The 24087-nt window shown below is 40.5% G+C and overlaps 1 protein-coding gene across 1 annotated transcript; it reads right to left on the bottom strand.

The window, feature by feature from the left end:
- Nucleotides 1–251: 251 nt before the first annotated feature.
- On the bottom strand, nt 252–20983 carry LOC139968663 (long-chain-fatty-acid--CoA ligase 1-like). Its single transcript, XM_071972923.1, has 20 exons — nt 20798–20983; nt 19804–19937; nt 16581–16707; nt 15737–15804; nt 15148–15249; nt 14306–14405; nt 12606–12778; nt 12103–12135; nt 11736–11861; nt 8598–8675; nt 8121–8255; nt 7088–7173; nt 6653–6704; nt 5906–6001; nt 5316–5477; nt 4552–4668; nt 3828–3971; nt 3347–3448; nt 2553–2624; nt 252–1929 (listed from the first exon to the last, which is right to left on the bottom strand). The coding sequence occupies exons 2-20, from the start codon at nt 19927–19929 to the stop codon at nt 1117–1119; spliced, it is 2712 nt and encodes a 903-aa protein (XP_071829024.1). The 5' UTR covers nt 19930–19937; nt 20798–20983; the 3' UTR covers nt 252–1116.
- Nucleotides 20984–24087: the final 3104 nt, after the last annotated feature.

The raw sequence follows: 24087 nt of genomic DNA, 5'->3' as shown, positions 1-24087 counted from the left end.
ATATTTGTAATTACTCCATCATAACTCGTAATAGGAATTTACTTTAAGACTTTTAAGTAACGTATCATCATAATCAGCACGGCAAATTGCTTCTTAACAACTATTATTGTTACAATCTATAGCAGTCTCTGTCTCAATCTGTTAAATCTGCTTAGTCTCTTCAAAGTCGTTTCAGTGTTAAATCAAGGATGATCTTCTCAACAAGTAAATGTAAGCATGTTGACTTCAAACATTGCTCTTTAAATACCACACTCTACTCTTGTTTTTCTCTCTTCAAAGTCTTTGCTATCCTTCTTGCCTCTTGTCTTTCTCTCTTTACTCTTTCTGTTCTTCTGTCTGTCCGGTTCTTCTTCTCCTTCTTCTTCTTCTTCGTTCTTTTCTCTATGTCTTTCTTTCCCATCTGAACTTAATTTTAAGTGTTTCATTGTTTTCTACTTCTCCTTGTTTACTGTATATATTAGATCCTCCTGCAAGCAGAAACTCGCGAAGAAGCCTAATTGGCTTATCAAGGCCGCAAGCTGACCTAGGTCAGTCTCTTACATTCATATTTAACGTCTATGATTATGAAATGTTAATTGTCAACAACTCTGTAACTGGACGACATACATTAATCTGGGAGTGACTCGAACTCGGGACCTTATGATTGAAAGGCACCGGCGTTAACCACTGAGCTAACACTCCAACCACCCAGCTACTTTACTCAGCTAACCACTCAGCTAGTTTGCTAGCTGAGATGACAACCTTGTTGTTTTTCTAGTGCCCTGAATATGTTAACCTTCCTACTGTAAAGTTATATTTGTATTAATATTATACAAATATATGAGAAATAAATTTGAAATTGAAATTGAAAGACTATTTAAAGACCATGTAGTCTATATATTCTATATCCCACAATCATTGCTCTGTAACCTCCTGAAAGCTACAATAACTGCTCTAAAAGCCACTCTGTAACGAGATGATCACTTTGCTCTTTAGTTTTCTTTCAAAAGTATTTTGGTCTTCAGCCAGTAGCATAAAAACAATGAAAGCTATCGCACGGGAGGTCGATGATTCGATCTTTGGCCGGCTACCATAAGGTGAATACTTGATCCTCTCTGTGTTATGTATATTTACATATTACTCTGATTCTTGTGTATCGCTCGACGCCATCTCCTTGTCATTGGTTTCATCTCTTCCAGTCTCCTCTTCTTCCAACCCTGGCGACTCCTTTTCCTCAACCCCTTCCTTTTCCCCGTCAGCCCCTTCAGCCCCTTCCTTCTCTTCTTCATCATCTTTCGTCTTCTCCCCCTTACTCTCTTCATCTCCATTTTCCTTCCCTTTCTCATTCTCCCATTTGTCCTCTTTAGTCTTCCCTCCATCATCGGCTTTCATCTCTCCATTTTCATCTTCATTCTTTGGATCTTCCTCATCTCCTTTCCTCTCTCCTGCAGCCCCTTCGGCCCCTTCAGCCCCTTCCTTCTCTTCCTCATCTCCTTTCCTGTCCCCTGCGGCCCCTTCAGCCCCTTCCTTCTCTTTCTCATCTCCTTTCCTCTCCCCTGCAGCCCCTTCAGCCCCTTCGGCCCCTTCAGCCCCTTCAGCCCCTTCCTTCTCTTCATCATCTCTTTTCCTCTCCCCTGCAGCCCCTTCAGCCCCTTCGGCCCCTTCAGCCCCTTCCTTCTCTTCATCATCTCCTTTCGTCTCCACTCCTTCTTCCCCTTTCGTGTCTTCTTTTCCACCTACATTCTCCTCTTTTTGACCAGATGTAGAGGCTCCATTATTCATTGCCTTTTGACTGGCGGAGTCTGTCCTCTTTTCTCTCAACTCACTGTACATCTCGTTAATAACATCTTTAAAGTATTTCCGCAAGTTTGGTCTTCTCGATTTGAACGTAGGAGTCAGGAATTCATTTTCGACACTGAAGGGCACCGAGTGAACGCGAATTTTCTTAACCTGACAGTGAGAAAAAGAACGAGAATTTTTTGTTGTTGTATAGGCCCTACTCAATATGAGATTGTGCAGGCAACTGCCAAAAGACCTATGACGTCATATTGCACCCACTTTCATGACCGACCCTCAATATATATGATTGCACTTTACATAAAAGAAAAGCAAATCAAGACAAAGTAAATGGTTTTACATTCTATTGACACTTTGACATCCCATATTGAATAATATGGTAGCTCCTTCGTTGTACACCAAATGGTAGCACGGAGCCACACTTTCCCTTACATATTTGGGATGAGTTGGTCATCATAAAAATAACTGTCTTAAATATAGGGCAGAAATAATGATAAGGAAGTTCGCTTTATATAGGGAACGCCCGTCATTGAGAACATTCGATACTCAGTAAACTGCAATAGACATTGTCTTCGAGTTTATTGGTTAGTACAAAATGCATGTCTTAGCGAAAGGCCGTTGCGCGTAGCTCAGCCAATACCTCAACACAAAGGTGTACTTCATTAGCCCAACAGTACAAAAAAAAAACATAGCCGTATATAGAGATATATTCGGCTCTGGTACAGATTCGAAGCAAAAATACCGCCCTTAATTAATAAATCCCTGGATATACTTACTCGTTCGAAGCCTTTCAAATCTGACATTTCAGCCACCTGCTTCATCTTCTCAAACAAGATATTACGCAATTCCTGGAACAAAAAAATGTGGCGTATAAGTTGACAAAATTCCATCTTTTAAATCGGTTCAACTTTTCAAAATGTAATGTGCTGGAAACTTTCACGTGCCTGTGTGAAAATATATCCCGATTCTTCGTATTGTGAGCAATGCAAAATGTAGTATCATTAATTAATTTAACTATATAGTCTGATTGTACTTCAAAATAGAAAATATAGAAAAGGCTCTTCTTTTATATTCATATTTTTTTTTATGAATGTCTGATTTATTTATCGCATGTGATTAATACAGGAGAGTTCTTTGGGGGTGGGGGGGGGGGGGATTTTTCAAATTCGAATGGAAGAAGTAGTCACTACTTAAGGGTTCACTTGATGTAGAGCACCCTGCATGGGTGTCGTGTTTTCTACCATTTCATCTAAGGAGGAATGTGTCACGGAGAGGCAGACTAGTGCAACATACTGTACTCGTCCTGATAACCTCGTACTCGTATTGTAGCATATAGTTACACTAACAGGTACTCGCTCTCATTAAATTGTACTTGAATTGGTACTCGAATAGTAGTACATGAACTAGTGCAAAATATTGTACCCGTGTTGAGAGTTTGTACTCGCACTAACACCAAGGGGGGAGCGGGGGGAGGGGTTACTTATACTAGTACTCACGATGTTGGACTCGAAATATACAGAGGGAAGTAAAGTAATTATTGCGTTTACAATAAGCTAGCTAGAATGCAAACCTGTTTGCCACAAAGGGTAGGGAAGTCTCCTTCCCATTGATTTTGACTGGCTATCCTAGCGACCCATTCTTCATCTGGTACAACAATAGCGACGCAGCAGTCCTGCAGAAATAGATAAATTAATTTGACCATCAGACGGTGCTCAACGTAAGGTGTGGATTTGATAATATTTATTTCATATTTCAATATAAGTACATGAAGCTTTATTACACCGCCAATATTTCTTCCACTCCCCCTCCCCTTCCCCTCCCTTCCCCCTCTCCTCCCCATGTACCTGTCATCACGTGTAGTTTGCCAATGACATGAATGCCTGTTCACTAACTTTTAACCCATTTCTTTGTAGTGTACAGAGAGATTTTGAAATGATACCAAAAATCATATGAGCAAGGAACAGTTTCCTATTTTTTCTATCTCTCTCTCTCAATATGTTGCACTTCTTTGCCTTTGCCTGGTTTAATATATGAAAGCAGTAATAACTCACCTGTAAGCTTTCTCCATGAACAAAGATTTGAGCTACCCCCTCTGTTCTGATATATTCATTTTCGACACACTCGGGAGCAACGTATTCACCCTGTGAGAGCTTAAAGATGTGTTTGACTCTGTCGATGATTTTCAGTTGTCCATTCTTGTAAGAAATATGATCAAATATATCCATAACTAATTCCATCCAAATAGTATACATTTCATGGAAGTGCTAATTCTAAGATTTAGGATTACCGTATACCCAAAAATTGTAGTCTCGGGATTCTCCATCCCGAATTCTTATTCAGATATATGCCACACCCACCAACCCGTCATCCACACCCCCATCTTTCCCATCCCCCATCTTTCCCGGAAAATGAACTTGATACTCTTGGCGTATATAATGCGTTTATAGATATACTGTAATGGTTAACAACAATAGCTTAAAAGGAAGAAACTAAAATACAGGTCCTTACAACGTTTCGCAATGTAGACATGCCCAAGTGGTTTTGTTTATATACATTTATCGTATCTATATATAACATACATTTTAGGCATATATTCTACCAATATTCATTGGCAGTAATAAATACGGATTCGGGTTTTTACTTGTAACACAAACCATGAGCGCCCTTTAAGGGGGTATGATATGTCATAGGTCAGACGTGCGAGTTAACATGGTATCAATTCCCAGGGAGAACGTGAATGTTGAAACCATGTCGGATATCTTGCCTTGTACTCACCGGAAGCCATTCTCCTACGTCTCCGGTAAGTACGTAGCCCTCATCATCAATGGTTTCCTTGGTCTTCTCCTCTTCTTTGTAGTAACCTTTGAAAACAAAGGCTCCCTTAACGCAAATCTATTAACGTAACACAAAATACAAGTCATGTTATGCTATCTCGAGGTCCATAGTGTACCCTCTTGACAAAATACATAGTAAGTTATATCAGAACTGAACTGTGTACGGGGTTGGGAAAGGGGAGGGGACAGGGGAGGGGGAGGGGAGGGAAAAGGGAGAGGGAAAATGGGAGGGGAAAGGGCAAAGAAAAGGGAGGGGAAAGGGGAAAGGGTAGGGGAAAGGGGAAGGAAGTTTATTGAAAAATTTCAACTTTCGAGAAAAAAAAGTATATTTATTTTCTTTAGTTTAACTGTGAAAAATAACTCAAGAGTTATTTTTCACGTATTATTGTTATGAACAGAATTTCGATCGTGGTCCATTTATGCTATCATATATGGGCGTTGGGAACAATGGGATGGAAGGTTGGAGGGGGGGGGGGGGAGTTGGGTGTTAAATGTACACAAAAATCGGGCAGTTCTGCATACTTTGAAAGATGCCGAACATGATGAGGGTTGGATAACCCAACATCTTTCCATGTTTTATTGGCAAATACCTCTCCCCTCCCTTCCACCCTTCATTCTCAAACAAAGTATTCCTTATATATCTATGTTAATATAGTCATTTGTGATTTGTCATCATGCATTACATAGTATGTTTATTTGCTTTACCTCTCCCTGTCCATTCTCTACAAGGTAATCTAACTCTGGGACATCGATGAGCTTTACAAGGCTTGTGGGAAAGATCATGCCCACGTGACCGTCCGAAAGATCATTGGGGTGCGAGATGGTTATAGCTCCAGCAGTCTCAGTTTGACCGTAGCCCTCGAGTACCTTAAATGGTAAAAATAAATAAACATTATACACACACACACACACACATATATATATATATATATATATATATATATATATATACATATATATATATATATATATATACATATATATATATATATATATATATATATGTAGTCACCAATACAGAACAAGCTTTGTTTGATACAGGTGGCAAAGCCTACAGTGGATGATGACGACCATGCAGAGAAGCATGCTATGTCTACATCAAATGGCGTCTCCATGATATTACAAAAAAGGGACGGGGTGGGGGGGGTTAGTTGTGGTCGTTGTAAGCCCACCCCCCCCCCAAGTAGAGGCACGAGAGTGTCCCCCCCCCCCTGGATCCGCGCCTGACACATACGTCTATACCTCCCCATCCACTTGTAGGATCTATCTCTATATCCTCAAATGAACGATCTTACCAAACATCCAAATATAATTCGGAAGAACATTTTGACTTCTGGCGATATCGGTGCTGCCCCAGTGGTTATTATTCGAATATTACCACCGAGCAATTTCTGTAAAATAGAAAATAAAAAGGTTCTTGGAAATTGGGTTCGTTAACTGGCCTGTCTGTTAGCTCATCTTTGAGAAATGAGAAACAAAGTTAAAGGTGGTTATTTGTATCATTACATAACTGATTTAAGTGGCGCCATTAATGTTACAGTAGAACCTTGTAGATGTATAGGTATATACCTCTTGGGATATAATTCGTACGCAGTATTATTGAAACCAAACAGCAGCATGCGTCTATATAGTCATACCGTTCATCAATTACAAAAATATCGTCCAATATATTTTTTGCAATGTGGAAGATTCATTTCACACAAATACATTTCAACTTGAACAGTTGAAATGAACATGCTGCATTATTGGTGGATGAGACTTCACCACCAAAAAAAGGGGGCGGAAAGATAACTTTTGGAAACTTGATGAGAAAGACTTATTAACAGAAACAGATTTCTTTTCGAAAATGAAAAATGCTTAGTATATGATTTTGTAAAGAATCTTCAAGATTACCCAACAAGTCACCAAAAGACAAATTCACAATTAAAATCAAAAGGGAAATTGTCCATACCCCATCCTGACCCCATCCCGTCACACTACCCCCCCCCCCATTTGTCGAGAACAGATTTCAAGCCTTTTGATTGATTGATTGAATCACTCACACGAATGCCTTTGAAGGGAATGTCCCATATTCCATTATTCCGAATCGTCCCACTGGAAAAGTAAAATACAAAGTAATGAAAGAAAAGCTTAAAGACAGCAGTTTGTGTTGGATTGAAAATATATTTCTGTCATTTAACCATGTACAATTTGCATATAGGGCCAGCCCGACAGGGGCTTCAATGGTTACCTATACACACCTTCTTTCTTTCAATATATTTGACATGCTATTTTAAACACTCTCTATTGTTTGTACCCGCTAGATTATAGCGAAGTCAACTGAAAACACATTTATAATTCAGTTGTGTTTACAGCTTTATAGCAATTTTCATTATTTCTTCATTTCAATAATTTTTTTAGTCATTTCTGACCCTTATCCGTCATGACGTCACAGTCAAATTACCTCCTAAATTTCGAATAAAAAATAAAATATTTACCTGAGAATTTCGTTCTTCTTTGCGGCGAAGGCTTTTCTGAATATCATCTGTGATATTATGTTCTTTTCTGAAACTGTTCCCAAAACCTTCAATTAGAAGAAAATAATAACGTTAGATTCAGAGGTACAACAGTATTCATTCCAATATTGCTAGTTAAGTCGCATAATGGTTAGATATATTACGTTGGCCGAAAGGGTTAATATAAAAAGTATCACCAGGGCTAATCCTTTTTCTTTCTTTTTTTCTCCTTTTTTTTGGGTCGCTGAAACCAACTCCGATGTAGGGGTGGCTTCCCTCCTCCTCCAGCAAAAATAAATAAATAAAATGTCAAAGTGTGGTGAGTTTTGAGGTATATTAAGACTATAAATTAAACCCCTGCATCGTTTTGAAATCAACATGCATGTATTTTACTATACTGCAAGGAGACACAGGCCCTAACAGCGTCATTGGTATGTGTGATAGAGATGTTTAGTATCAGCATTATCCCCAACCACCTAAGAAAAATCTGATTTCATTTGGGAAATATCACAGATTTTGTCATCCTTCAAACACACGACCGAAGGCTTGATCAAGTTTAAATATGACGTCATCGAGCCACACGTGCTTCAATTGTTATGTTTTTATTTTTCTATATTTTCTCGCAATGTTTATTTTCTATAATTGAGATGGGGGGGGGGGGGTCAGTTGCAAACACTGAATCTAAAATATTGAAGTTTTTAACATGACCATAATTATGATTGCGTTGGTTTCAATATCAAAACTGTTATCATTCATCCGTCAAAATTTGTAAATGAAAAAACAAATAGAATTTTCAAAGGTTTCTGGGCCTAGTGGAACTATAACATCGCTATGACATCACAGCTTCCAGACACAACTTTTAGACTACGATATCTTCCATACGGAGCAAGATTTTTGTTAGTTTGTTTGAGTGAGTTGTACTTCACAAATATTTGCAACGTTAGCTAACCGTGATGGTATGGGGTTGGGTCCCCTTCTGTTTTAATGTTTAATATAGAGTGGAGGGTACACGTACTTTGGCGTAGAGTTTGTTCATGACTCGAGGAACACACGGAAAAATTGTAGGCCTAAGACAAGCCACGTCGTCAAGAAGTAACTTAGGATCGCCTCTAAAAAACCCAATGCTGGCACCATGCATGAAATAATTCACCTGAAACAGAGGAAAGAATATACACCTACTTCAAATGTGTACAAAGAACAACAGGTCATTAAGATATATGGTGATCAAAGCACAAAGCGGTAATCGAAAAATAGTGAGTATAGCTTTATTACTTTAAATACAATGTACACTAAAAATGAGGATCATCTAATTATCACCCCCCCCCCCCCCGCCACACCCATTCCTTTACCGAAGTGTTTTACCTTTCATGTTCAAGCTATACCGACCTGAGGCTCATCATTAAACAGTCTCTCTAGCATACAAACATAATAAAGATCAAACGTTTTATAATATTTGTAATATCATAAGTTATATCTCGTTCAAGTTTATCACCTGCATGTACCTCTCGTAGATGTGAGCTAATGGTAGGTAAGAGATCGCTACATCACCAGTTCGGAATTCCGTTCGACTCTGTATAGTACAAAATAATTAAAGAAAAGAAGAAAAAAAAGACGGTTGGAAGTAAAATGTAAAATTTGAGGTAGAACTTGAAAATTAATCTGTGCAAGAATGTAGGATAAGAAAATCGGAGAGATAATCGGGAGGGTGGGCGGGGGGGGGGGTATGGGTGTGAGGAATGGACCGGAGGGCGTCATAGTACGTCATGGCAAAGGAAAAGGTCAATATTTTACAAACAAGTGCCAAATTCTCAGGTGCGTATCCAGGGGGGGGTGTTGGGGGCGCGCGCCTCCCCGGGTAAGAAAAAGAGGAGAGAAAAAAAGAGAAGAAAAAAGGAAAAAAGAGGGGAAAAAGAGGAGGAGGAGAGGAAGGAAGGGGAAAAAAAAGAAGAAAGAGAGAAGAAGGAGAAAAGGAGGGAGTAAAAGAAAAACGCGAAGACACCGGGAAGAGAAAGAGGAACAATGACATCATTACAGCGCTGAAGGGTAGCCAGTGACGGATCAATGATTTCGTAAAAGTGTGCCTCACCCTACCCCTTACACCGACAACTCCATTTTTTTGACGTTTCCATTTTCCTCTCTCACTAATGATCTATATGTATACTATATGTGGTCTATCATAATTGTGCTATGAAACCAACTGTGGCTGGTCTCGAACTCGACCGTGTCGTCGGGGAGCATGACGCATTTTGGGATGGGGTCGACCGCCCCCCCCCCCCATTCAGCATTTTTTTAAATGATATCGCTTAGTAATTTCAAAATAGAAAGTGCTTAGATGCAAATTAAAAGGCCTGGGAAGTGTTATTTCCAGCGATCTGGGAGACATTTTCGGCCAAAATTTGCTTGTACGCTTCGCGCTAACAAATGGTCCTGGGTAGTGCCATTTCCAGCGATCTGGGAGACATTTTCGGCCAAAATTTTCTTGTACGCTTCGCGCCAACCTATGGTGGCGCTACGCTTAGATAATTTGCCTACAGGCTTCGCCCCTCCCTTGGCAAAATCCTCGCTACGCGCCTGTTCGAATTTGTAACGCAAACAGCAGATATCACATCATATCAGTGAGCATGAAAATGGCGTTCCAGGATGAAAATCCTCAAAACTGTCCGACTTGCCTGAAAAAACAACCAAAAATTTTCGCGCGTTCAACGTGCCAATGTCAATATCATATAAGCAAGCATCCATCATGTACCGTACGGTCCGTTCAAATTGCGCAGTATACCGCGGGATGCTAATGTAAACAACGACATGTCTCATGTAGATGTATAAAAAGCATGGAGGTCCAATTATGTCAAAACTCTCTTTTACATTAGTAATGGCGAATTAGGGGCTGCACCCCCGCCGCGCAGTGGCGGAGCGTCCATACGGTCAGGGGCGGATGCCCCCCTGACGGACTCAAATGGACTGCTGGCGCCTTTTTCAGTTCTTTACCACTTTTTACTTATTCTAGATTATTGACATTTTTATTGCGCTCTCATCTACTTATTGACATTTGTCACATTTTGTTGGTGTAATTTGGCGATGACACCCTATTCTTCATTTATCTGCAAATTAGCCAGGCCCTGAAAGGGTCATTTCCGGCGATCTAGGGAGTATCTTTACTCAAAAATTGTCTGTGGGCTACGCGCCAACCAGTGGTGGCGCTCCTCTTAGATAGTGTCGAAAGCGCCCCTACAGACCATTCTCGCCCCTCCTGACCAAATACCCCTAGCTCCGCCACTGCCGCCGCGCCTCCTACGCCTATGTGTGTAGTGTTTGGTTTCGGAAATATCTGCTATTTTTTCATTTCCTTTAACCAAGTTTTATAATAGCCGTTATAAGAGGTTTAATATTTCTACACCAATAAATTAACTGTGTCTGAATTTTCGAAAATTTATGACCAACATTCTGCATCACACTTCCCTCTACTCGTGCAATTTTGACCGGTCTGTTAGGGGTTGAAGGAAGTTTTTCTATATTGGTTGTCCATAGATGAAATTTTCTACAACATTATCGGTATGTTTTGAAGTGAGTTTATTCACGAGAAATGTGAATTTTCAAATTCTGAACAAATTTGGGGCTTAAAACCTTGAAAAGTGGGGCTGACGGGTATTGTGGGCCGCGACGTAGAATCACCTACAAAAGCAAAGACTCACAGGACATGCGATCAGGTCGAACATGACGTGTGCCGGGTTGACAATCTTCAAAAAGGTTATGGATGGAAAAAAATATTAGGAAATACTTGGTTCTCAGGCCAAAAGTATACATCTGGTTGGTCATTTCAAGCCCGAAAAGTGCCGTTTCCGGTGATCTGGGGGGTATCAAAACCAGAAATTTTCTTGTACGCTGCTCGCCAACCGATGGTGGCGCTCCGCTTAGATAGTAATTCGCGCCCCCCGGGTTAGAAAATCCTGGATACGCGCCTGATTCTATAGACTTTTGAAAATTGTTTGGTAGATGTCAATCGGCAGCAAATATGGTGATAGATCAACCCGGAAGTATCTATAAGTGTATTTTTGAACCCGCACTAAACCACATATGTAAGTGCAGGCATGCACGGTTTATGCTTTTATTCTAGGTAACGGTCGGGTTAAAACTATACACGTGCCGTGTACATACATACATGTACCCCAGAGTGAGTTTAAATGTTCTGACCGTGAAGTATGTATATATATACGTGATGGATATGAGGTCTAAAGATATTATATTCAAAGGAGTAGGAGCCCAATTTGATTTGGGGGGGGGGGGGCTGTAACGACTTGCCCGAAAAATATAACCAAACTTTTTCGCGTTCAACATGTTAATGTGCATATCATACACATCGGTTATTACATCGCATGCCGATAACAAACAATCATTTGCCGTGTTATTACCCTTCCATATTGGTTATAATTATTGGGGAAGTTGTTACAATAATAATGATAATAATAATATCAGTTTTACCATTGAAAAACACATTGCAAATTATTTTTCTTTCAGTATAGGTGCCCGAAAAATTTTCACCATATTGCCCGAATTTTCACAACAATTTTTGTGAAAACAGCCCCCCCCCCCCGCCTCTTACGCCTATGATTATATTCACGCTGGTTTAACCTACTGCCAAGAGTACAATGATTCCAGTACACCCAACGATGATATTGTAGTGGGTAAGCATGGCCCCCTTAGGTGTCCCGGTGGTACCACTGGTGAAACAAATGGTACATATATCGTCTGGTGTGGGTGGCTGAAGAAAGGGAAAAGAGAAAATTCAAATATTTCTGCAAGGTTTATAGGCCTATGTAGGTGTTCGTCGCTTTTGAATATATTTTGATTCTGTTAGTTAATTTTTAGTAGTCTAGTTACTATAAATCGAAAATGCACAATAATTTTTTTTAAAGTAACCCATAAATCTGTTTTTTTCTCTCTCTTTAAAACAAACGTTAACAGGTAATTAAACAAATCATATGATTAACCAGTTAACCTACCACTGGTTCCTTCAACTCTTCTGAGCCAGCGACCTGAAAAGAAGAAGCATCTTATTATTGAGTGCCGAAAATTCTACAATATCTTGTTAAAACATCTTACAAATTTACAAAGTGTCTGTCATTGCAAGAAGTCTGTTAAGCCATGACATCAACAAATGCACCTATATTACAACCATAAAACTATCTGAAAAGTGTTTCAAAATTTATTTTACAGGCTGTTTGAGAATCCAGATCCATAACTAGAAATGTCTGTCTGTCTGTCTGTTTGTTTGGCGGTCGGGGGAGAACCCCCGTGCGTGGATATAGTTGTAAATAAGGATGTGGTCCAGGTAGATATACCATTCTTAAGTAATTATGTCATATTTCTTCTTATTTTGTGATATTTTTTTGTTATTATTAATTTTCTGCCATCCCACCCATGTTACCGACGATCCCAAGATTCATAGGTTCACCCTCTTCCCCTCCCCTGCCCTCCCCTCCGCCAAACCCAACATCCTGCATACCTCGACATCTTTGAATCTTAGAATCGTGATTCCCTTTTCACCAGCTTTCTGGATAAATTGCTCCGAAGTCTCATTTACGACAATGATTGATTTTAAGGTCGGAACGGCTTCTGGGGCCTCCAGAATTTGATTTGCATTCGCCTCTGAATTGCAAATTATGACTTTCATTTCGGCTGGAAAATGAAAGATAACTCAGGTCAATCAAATAATTAATGGATCATTGAAACAATCAAGCAGTTAATAAACGGCTATCAATTAACAAATCGTCGAAAAATCATTAATCAATCAATTATCGATATCAAAGATGACAGACGAATATCTCGATTTACGATGTCCGTTTCCGATGTTAACCACCCGACCCCCCCCCCCCCTCTGAAGCGGTACATGACATTACAGTTTAGACCTGGCTGTCAAATTGGCTGCAAATTTCACCCACGTGGGATATTTTGTTTTCTATACTGTAGTGTTATGTCTCGCTTCAGAGCACTCGTATTGTCAGTACGAGCAGTATGAATATCATGTTTCTATATCAGATCAAAGTTATATGAACTGTTTGTACTGACAATACCGGTGCTTCGAGAGCATGTTATTGGAGAACAGTTTAGAGAGGTATTAGCATAAGGAAATGATCCCAACTGGCTGGCAAATTTCGACTACATCATGCATATGTATGTATATTCAAGTAAGATTCCATGTTATTGTGTAATACACCCCACCCTAACTACTGCCACCATTCCGAGCGTCAATCTTCTAAAATCCTGACTGTATAATCACTATTCGAGACAATACATTTACAGACAAGGGCGGCGGAAGCACATTTAATCTGGGGGGGGGGGGCACCGACATCAAAGGGCACTTTGCAGAAATTCGATTGGACTGATGTAGCCTGATATTTAGTACCCTTTATAACTCTTAATGTATTATCTTATTTGCGTATACACATCACCCCATCAACGCCCCCCCCCCCCCTTCAAGGAAAATATGCATACTGGCACTGCAATATCCAATGTGCAAATTGGGAAACAAGGAACAAGTTTTCTATTGAGACAAATGAGGTGAAATCATGCTAGTTGCTAGTGTATGAATTTTCCGAATGAGAGTTTATTTCTTGTTAATATCTTAACAAATTGTTTCCATTCGAAATAGCTTTGAGTTTGACCCACATAAATTCATTAAAACTCAGGGGCCTAGCCAGGATTTGCAAAGTTGGATGCACGACTATCTGAGCGGAGCGCCACCATCGGTTGGTGCGGAGCGTACAAGAAAAATTTTGGTTTTACAAACCCCTCAGATGGCCGGAAACGGTCCTTCCCGAGTGTTCATTCCGGTTCCCTGGCCTCTTGCTAACTTAAGATACCTCAATTTTTATGTAGAAAAAGGGCACATTTTTAACCCTGAGGAAAAGTGGGGGGGGGGGGGGCACGTGCCCCCTGTGCCCCCCGGTTCCGCCGCCCTTGTTTACAGAGTTGCATGATCTCAATCGAGATTAAGTTTGTCCATCTGTACAGTAAATGCCATTGATTAATGAAGTAAACAGAAAAACAAGAATGCGTAGAACCAAGACAGACAATCCAATGAATCACCAAAGAGAATTTACTTAAGTTATATGTAGACTGGCTGTATATTATATATATACATATATATATATATATATATATATATATATATATAAATATATATATATATATATATATACGTACTTTTGTTGCAGATGTGTGCACAGGCGGAAGGGCTCAGGCTGTCATACATTGGTACAACAACCATAGAAAACATACTGGCCGCCTGCTCAGACAAAACCCACTGTGGATAGAAAATTTTGACAGATATTGTTTGTTCTTACGGAAAACGTTTTTTAATCGACATGATTTCGAAATAAATCAAGAAGAGCTTGGATGAAGGTTTTCGATGAAGATTAAGGTAAGGATTCGAAATGAGAGAGATAGGATCATTATATTTATAAACATAAATTTTTTAAAGTCCGTTTACTGAAAAACTGATTATATACCATTTGTTGGAAGGGGTCGTGGCCCTGGGCCAGACATAATATTCAGCCTCCAAAATGGCCGCGAGGCAACCAGTGTAGGCGTTGTGGTTAAATTTTAATATACGAGGGGAAGGGGTGGGGGGGGGTAAACGAAAAGGGTTGTATCGTAAAGATCGAATTCAGTCATATATTCCTACTGATTGTGTAACTTAAAGATACATATATCGTGTAGGATAGTAATATGAAGAGTCAACGAAAATATTTATTCAGAGATATTTGATAAAAATAAACATATAATAGGTCACTTTGTCTCGTTTTGTCCTCATCCTGCGTGTTGCATTTTAACTTTACGAGGTCCCTACATCGGAAACAATGGGCACAGGCCCAGCCGAACCGACTGTACATCCGACTCTGTATGTAGGTTATATACTGTTACTGCTGTTGCCACAGTACCAGACACTCTTTCGATCACCGGTAGCCCAACAAGCAATAAATGTACACATTCGTCGATATTGGTTGGCATTTATGATATTATTGATTGATCAATGTTTGGCCTACCTCTACGCAGTTTTTGGAAAATATTCCCAGCATTGTATCTTGTCCGACCTCAAAGCCATATTTTATCAATCCTGAGCCGAACGCACGTGCTCTCTTGTGGACCTAGAATATAGATTAATTAAACGTCATGAAGAAAATATGCAATATTTCTTTTCAGCAAAATGTTTCCTATGATGTCAATCCTATTAGAGGGAACATGACGTCATAATGACGTTCTATACCTAAAATAGAATACCAAAAATACAGGGGGTCACTCTTGTTTGCCTTCAGTCTACAATCTTCACTCGATTTGATCGTTCTGCTATCAAGAAGGCGTTCGTCGTAGCCTCGGGAGGAGGGGGGGGGGGTCAGAGGTGGTCCTCTGGAACTAGGGCATTTCGCCAGTTCTTAACCACGAAGTCCTTTGAAAAGAAAAACTGTCATTTATAAGTAAACATTTTTTATATTTGTAAGCCAAGCCAGCACAGGAGAAGGAAAATGCGAGCAAAATCAAAACAAAACAATGAATGTATTTTTTGTTGTATGGACTCTTTGTGGGGCCACATTCTAGCTTGTTAGTTTAATGAAACTTAGTTGTATTGATGTTTACCTGTTCGTATGACAACCATTGGTATCCTTCATCGCCCGAGTTTCTCCAACCAATACAGTTGGCATTTCCTGCAAAATATGAGAGCAGTATAAAATATTATCTTTCCCGTGTAAAGAAGGATTTCAAAAGCGATGGCAAAACACATTTCATATGTTTTTGACCCTCATGAGTGAAGAGTCATCGAAGGCAATAGATATAGTCCATCTACCCTTTGTACTCTCCCTTCCATCACTCATAAGTCCCCCCCCCCCCTTCCATGAATCGGTTAAGCTGATTGCGACATTTAAGAATGCAAACCGAAGTACCTCAGTCAAACAACAAAATGTTCCTCTCATGTGAAACACGCATTTGGTTATTTGCCCTAATTCGGAGGTGGTGTATGCCTTTCGCCCGACTAAACAAAAATCGGTTAATTTGTGCCAAAGTAATAAGAACGGTTTATATTTAGGGTGTCGGGCTGAAAATGAGAAAGCCTGCCAAAACAAGTACTAAATTAACTATTAATGACGTCATTGGCGGCACTCGAAGCGTGCTGATGTACAAAACATCCAATTCGACGTTTATTTTCTTGTAACATTGCTTAAGCGGGTTTTTGTGTTTCTTCTTTCGAAACCGCTTTCCATATCGTTTATTTTATAAGGGGACACAGTTACCAACATTTGTTTGACATAAGCATCGTCTTACAATGTATAGACCATGCACGAATGCCTTAGCAGTATTTTCTTTTCAATATTTGGAAGTATAGTACCATTATAAAAGTTATATCTTAAATTGAAATTCTACAACTGGCGGTCCCTTAATCACTGAGGGCCTGATCATTATGTGGATAACCGAATGACCTTACTTGAGAGTTTTAATCCTCGCTGAAATGCATCGTAAAGAGTGTTCACGTCATCGTAAAACGTGTCAATTGGTAGTACTCCTTCTGGGCAAATGCCACTGACCCGTACAGGACCATTGCCTGTATTACTCTGTGTACGACAACAATTAAGGAGAAATAGATTAACAGAAATACCTTTATTCATATCCAGTATAGTCAAATCTCGTAAACCCAACTATCCACATCTTCGCTCGCGAATATCCACAGAAAAAAATGTTATCGTTTGTGATGCGTGGATGAGAAGCAAAATGCGTTGAATCATTTGGTCTTTCCTTGTTATACCTAAATGTGTTTACATGGTGTGCACTATTTTAATAGATATTAACTTTCTTCCGTACCTCATATACAGTATCATGAAAGCAAATGAAAGTCTGAACAAATTATTGACTAGAACGAGATTTGAACCTGAACTTCTAGAATGGGATTCGACTAGAATGGGATTCGAACCTTTCAGCTCATAGTGTCATTCTTGTACCAATGAGCTGTTGCGAGTGTGGCCGATACTTACGTCATTCATTTTTGCTTCGTAGGATTTACCTTGTATAGATATGAATCTGGTTAACTACAGTACCAGGTAGCCGACAATTCATGAATATTCATGATGTTCTCTAGTTCGAATCCCTTATATTATTAAATGGTTTCCTTTGGGATTATATGGGGTATCAGGTGCGTATCCAGGGGGGGGGGGCGTTGGGGGCGCGCGCCCCCCGGGTAAGAAAAAGAGAAGAGAAAAAAAGAGAAGAAAAAAGGAACAAAGAGGGGGAAAAAGAGGAGGAGGAGAGGAAGGAAGGGAAAAGAAAAAGAAGAAAGAGAGAAAAAGGAGAAAAAGAGGGAGTAAAAGCAAAACGCGAAGACACCGGGAAGAGAAAGAAGAACAGTGACATCATTACAGCGCTGAAGGGTAGCCAGTGACGGATCAATGATTTCGTAAAAGTGTGACTCACCCTACCCCTTACACCGACAACTCCATTTTTTGACGTTTCCATTTTCCTATCTCACTAATGATCTATATATATACTATATATGGTCTATCATAACGCGTGTGTATAATTGTGCTATGAAACCAACTGTGGCTGGTCTCGAACTCGACCGTGTCGTCGGGGAACATGACGCATTTTGGGATGGGGGCGACCGCCCGCCCCCCCCCCCCCCATTCAGCATTTTTTTTAAATGATATCGCTAAGTAATTTCAAAATAGAAAGTGCTTAGAGACAACTTACAAGGCCTGGGAAGTGTCATTTCCAGCGATCTGGGAGACATTTTCGGCCAAAATTTGCTTGTACGCTTCGCGCCAACCTATGGTGGCGCTACGCTTAGATAATTTGCCTACAGGCTTCGCCCCTCCCTTGGCAAATTCCTCGCTACGCGCCTGTTCGAATTTGTAACGCAAACAGCAGATATAACATCATATCAGTGAGCATGAAAATGGCGTTCCAGGATGAAAAGCCTCAAAACTGTCCGACTTGCCTGAAAAAATAACCAAAAATTTTCGCGCGCGAAGCGCGCGTTCAACGTGTTCATGTCAGTATTATATAAGCAAGCATCGGTTATTACATCGCATGCCATCATGTACCGTACGGTCCGATAAAATTCCGCAGTATACCGCGGGATGCTAATGTAAACAACGACATGTCTCATGTAGATGTATGAAAAGCATGGAGGTCCAATTATGTCAAAACTCTCTTTTACATTAGTAATGGCGAATTAGGGCCTGCACCCCCGCCGCGCAGTGGCGGAGCGTCCATATGGTCAGGGGGGCGGATGCCCCCCTGACGGACTCAAATGGACTGCTGGCGCCTTTTTCAGCTCTTTACCACTTTTTACTTATTCGTGATTATTGACTTTTTTATTGCGCTCTCATCTACTTATTGACATTTGTCACATTTTGTTGGTGTCATTTGGCGATGACACCTTATTCTTCGTTTATCTGCAAATTAGCCAGGCCCGGAAAGGGTCATTTCCGGCGATCTAGGGAGTATCTGTACTCAAAAATTTTCTGTACGCTACGCGCCAACCAGTGGTGGCGCTCCGCTTAGATAGTGTCGAAAGCTCCCCTTCAGACCATTCTCGCCACTCCTGACCAATACCCCTAGCTCCGCCACTGCCGCCGCGCCTCCTACGCCTATGTGTGTAGTGTTCGGTTGAAGGAAATATCTGCTATTTTTTCATTTCCTTCAACCATGTTTTATAATAGCCGTTATAACAGGTTTTAATATTTATACACCAATAAATTAACTGTGACGGAATTTTAGAAAATTTCTGACCAACATTCTACATCACACTTCCCTCTACTCGTGCAATTTTAACCGGTCTGTTAGGGGTTGAAGGAAGTTTTTTGTATATTGGTTGTCCATAGATGAAATTTTGTACAACATTATCGGTATGTTTTGAAGTGAGTTTATTCACGAGAAATGTGAATTTTCAAATTCTCAACAAATATGGGGCTTAAAACCTTGAAAAGTGGGGCTGACGGGTATTGTGGGCCGGGACGTAGAATCACCTACAAAAGCAAAGACCCACAGGAGATGCGATCAGGTCGAACATGATGTGTGCCGGGTTGACAATCTTCAAAAAGGTTATGGATGGAAAAAAAAAACTATTAGGAAATACTTGGTTCTCAGGCAAAAAGTGTACATCTGGTTGGTCATTTCAAGCCCGAGAAGTCCCGTTTCCGGTGATCTGGGGGGTTTCAAAACAAGAAATTTTCTTGTACGCTGCGCGCCAACCGATGGTGGCGCTCCGCTTAGATAGTAATTCGCGCCCCCCGGGTTTGAAAATCCTGGATACGCGCCTGGGTATGGTAACGGTTTCGCTTTACTTTAAGACATGTTATTAGTAAATATGTTGCCGTTATACGGTTGCACAGATACGCACGGTTAAAATTAGAATTACTTACAAAACATATTGAAATATTCCGTCTCTTAGTTTATGAAATGCCAAGATAATTGTGAGTTACACATCACTGTTTTTTGCATGTTAACTACTGATTGTACACTGATACGGTTAAGAGACATTGGAAGAAAATGGAAGGCAATTTATACGCAGCTTAATTAGCCTATATATGAAGGGACACCCCTCCCCCTCCCAATCCCGCCTGCCCCTCCCTCTCCTCAGAACGCAATGGTCAATTTTATTTACTGACCGATCTGGGTCTCAATTGTAACTAACATATAGTTATTCTTCTTACCGCAATTTCGACGGATTGAGCTGTGACGTCAAATTCTTTCAGATTCAATTTTTTGACAACTTCTTGGCTTCCACTACTTTCTCCTGGACAGGCAATCTCAAGTCGTTTCAGTTCATGAGTCGCCATCTTGAATACTTTAATAATAATAATACTTTGATAATGTTTGATCTGTGGCATATTTTGTCCACTTGCTTCATAAACATAACGGGTACCGACCCAGTGAGCAGCTAGATTTTCCTTTTCTAGAGGTGTGTGGGGAAGGGTTGGGTTAATACTGTTCTAAGGGACATCATTCTCGAACTAAATTCCAAAACAGATTGTGGTGGAGGTTGGGTGGGGGAGGGAGAGTAGGAGGCAGGCAATATTTGGGTCTAGGCCCCGGGCCCGCCGTAGCTATGTCACTGGTACTGATTTGTTGAGCAAAATGTATCACAGTTGGTCTAACCTAAGCCCTGTCTATGTACTGATATCCAGAAGAGGGAGGCACTAATAAACCAACGATTGCTATTTTATTTTCTCTCTTACTAGACCGGTGGGGAAGGGGGGGGTGGATAGGTGGGCTGTCACAATGGTATACATTTCAGTAACCTTATGTATAAGTCAAACGAACCCTGATTCAAAAATCAAAGAAAATATACTTGATTATATCTGAAATTGAATTCGAACAAAAATGAGCCATTTTATAAATAGGTCATATATGGAAAAATCTTAAATACTGCTTTTAGCCACCCACTCCATATGAACTGGCATGATGGAACGCAAGGGTTGTTTTATATATGGCATTGGTATTTGTAAGCTTACATTCACTTTGTGTACGTACATGGCTGTAACAGGTATATAGCAAAACAGTATAGAAAGAATGAAGTTTTAAAACTGCCAGAATTCCATTCCAAAGAGTTAACCCCTATCAACGAGGTGTATATTCAAGATATGCATGAAAATGAGTTATGGTTCGAATATTTGCTTGGGACATGTTATAGTACCAATTACCAACCTTTTTGCCACGGCAGACTGTGGTAGGTTCAGAAAAACGTAGCCTACGTTACTTCTTTCCTGGTCGTGTCAATATTCAGTCGTCTGTATACGACTATGTATATATAGAGAAGTATTTTTTAGTTTAGCGACGACTTGAACTTTTCTAGTGTGGCTCCCCAGACTCTTATTGTAGGTTACTGAGCCGCTCAAACATTTATGAATTCAAGTCCATTGTTAGTCAGTTTGCTGGATAAATATCGGTCTATTGTGTGCTCTGTTATGGCTTAACAAAAAATATTAAAACAAAATTTTGTACGTTCGTTCATGCGTATCTTTGACAATTATTTCACTCTGAGTATCGGTGGTGTAGTATGGTGTAGTATAGTACCGCTATACTACATAGATCTTGGCAGCTATATGTACCAACCGTGTCGGTAAACACATCTATGGATACTCCAATGATATTTCTTAGCGATTGTACAAAGTTAAATATGTTGTTGTAAGCGATTTGTATATGCTTGCCACACACGCATTCTGCTATACCACGGTTTATTAGTACTGTAATATAATGAAGAATCAAAGAGGAAATTGTATTGGGATATTTGTAAAGAGTGAACGGGATAGGGGGAGGGGAGGGAAGGGAAGGGAGGGAAGGGAAGGGGGAGGAAGGGAAGGGAAGGAAGGGAAGAGGAGGGAAAAGAAGGAGAGATGGTACGCATTACATTACTCACATTACTACTATTATGAAAAGTGCAGTGCATGCAACGAACATTAAAAAGAGTGGAACTTACATGAAAGAGTGAAACAATGAGCTCGTTATTCAACAAGATATGGACTTATATTTCTCTGTCGTAAGCAGAATGCATAGTGCATACGATGACGTCACACACAGATACGAACTTTCATCTTTAAAACATTAACGATCCAAACCCAATGGTCTTTAGACTGTTCGTATAGTATACGCATTAACTTTATCCCTTTCAGGTCTCTATGCCAAATTCACACTAATATACCCGGTATCAGGGACGTAGCCAGGGGGGGGGGGAGCAGGGGGAGCGACCGCTCCCCCCTTTCAGTGTCGATTTTTTTTTAAACTGTCGTTTTTTTAGCATGGTATTTTGTCAGTGCTCTTTTGATCTTGAATACTCGTCAGCTCCGTTAACTCGATTGTAATCGTAGTAACATTCATGCCTACTGATTCAACTACTTACTTAGTTTGGCAGATGCAATTAGCTAAATTTAGCTTATAGCCAATTACAAGCCTACAGTTGGCCACTGCGTAATAAAATACATATTGCCTGCCTAACCGCACTCTATGGAATGTCACGAACTGTATACACAACAGGCGCGTATCCAGGGGGGGGGCGTTGGGGGCGCGCGCCTCCCGGGTAAGAAAAAGAGGAGAGAAAAAAAAGAAAAAAGGAAAAAGAGGGGAAAAAAGAGGAGGAGGAGACGAAGGAAGGGAAAAGAAAAAGAAGAAAGAGAGAAAAAGGAGAAAAAGAGGGAGTAGAAGGAAAACGCCAAGACACCGGGAAGAGAAAGAGGAACAGTGACATCATTACAGCGCTGGTCCCTATTATATACACAGGGTAGTCAGTGACGGATCAAGGATTTCGGAAGGGGCGTTTGCCTCACACTACCCTTTACACCGACAACTCCATTTTTGACGTTTCCATTTTTCCTCTCTCACTCATGATCTATATACTATATATGGTCTATAATAACGCGTGTGTGTGTATATACGCCTTAAACAATTGTAGAATTGTGCTATGAAACCAACTGTGGCTGGTCTCGAACTCGACCGTGTCGTCGGGGAACCTGACGCATTTCGGGAAGGGGGCGACCGCCCCCCTCCCCCTTCAGCATATTTTTTTTTATGATATCGCCAGTAATTTCAAAATAGAAAGTGCTTAGATGCAACTTACAAGGCCTGGGAAGTGTCGTTTCCAGCGATCTGGGAGGCATTTTCGGCCAAAATATACTTGTACGCTTCGCGCCAACAAATGGTCCTGGGTAGTGCCATTTCCAGTGATCTGGGAGGCATGTTCGGCCAAAATTTTCTTGAACGCTTCGCGCCAACTTATGGTGGCGCTACGCTTAGATAATTTGCCTACAGGCTTCGCCCCTCCCTTGGCAAATTCCTCGCTACGCGCCTGTTCGAATTTGTAAAGCAACCGCAGCAGATATCACATCATATCAGTGAGCATGAAAATGGCGTTCCAGGATGAACAGCCTCAAAACTGTCCGACTTGCCCGAAAAAAATAACCAAAATTTCGTTCAACATGTTATGGTCAATATCATATAAACAAGCATCGGTTATTTACCCTACATCGCATGCCATCGTGTACCGTACGGTCCGTGAAAGTTGCGCAGTGTACCGCGGGATGCTAATTTAAACAACCAAATGTCTTATGTAGATGGAGAAAAAGGCATGGAGGTCCAATTATGTCAAAACTCTCTTTTACATTAGAAATGGCGAATTAGGGGCTGCAGCCCCCCCGCCTCCTACGCCTATGTGTGTAGTGTTCGGTTTCGGAAATATCTGCTATTTTTTTCATTTCCTTCAACCAAGTTTTATAATAGCCGTTATAAGAGGTTTTAATATTTCTACACCAATAAATTAACTGTGTCTGAATTTTCGAAAATTTCTGACCAACATTCTGCATCACACTTCCCTCTACTCGTGCAATTTTGACCGGTCTGTTAGGGGTTGAAGGAGGTTTTTCTATATTGGTTGTCCATAGATGAAATTTTGTACAACATTATGGATATGTTTTGAAGTGAGTTTATTCACGAGAAATGTGAATTTTCAAATTCTGAACAAATAATGGGCTTGGAACCTTGAAAAGTGGGCCTGACGGATATTGTGGGCCGCGACGTAGAATCACCTATAAAAAGCAATGATCCACAGGACATGCGATGAGGTCGAACATGATTTGTGACTGGTGACAATCTTCAAAAAGGTTATGGATGGAAAAAACTATCGGGAAATACTTGGTTCTCAGGCAAAAAGTGTACATCTGGTTGGTCATTTTCAAGCCCGAGAAGTGCCATTTCCGGTGATCTGGGTGGTATCAAAACCAGAAATTTTCTTGTACGCTGCGCGCCAACCGATGGTGGCGCTCCGCTTAGATAGTCGTGCCTACAATTTTGAAAATCCATATCAATCGCAAAAAGTGCTCCCCCCCTTTCAAATTCCTGGCTACGTCGCTGCCCGGTATGATATACCTTGTATGTATTTCTCCCATGTGGTTGTTTCCACTACTGTACTATTTACAGAGGGAGTGGGTAATACCCTAAAGAACAGC

Source organism: Apostichopus japonicus, chromosome 6 (genome assembly GCF_037975245.1).
Source record: "Apostichopus japonicus isolate 1M-3 chromosome 6, ASM3797524v1, whole genome shotgun sequence".
NCBI lineage: Eukaryota > Metazoa > Echinodermata > Holothuroidea > Aspidochirotida > Stichopodidae > Apostichopus > Apostichopus japonicus.
This window is presented reverse-complemented; position numbering and strand designations above follow the sequence as displayed.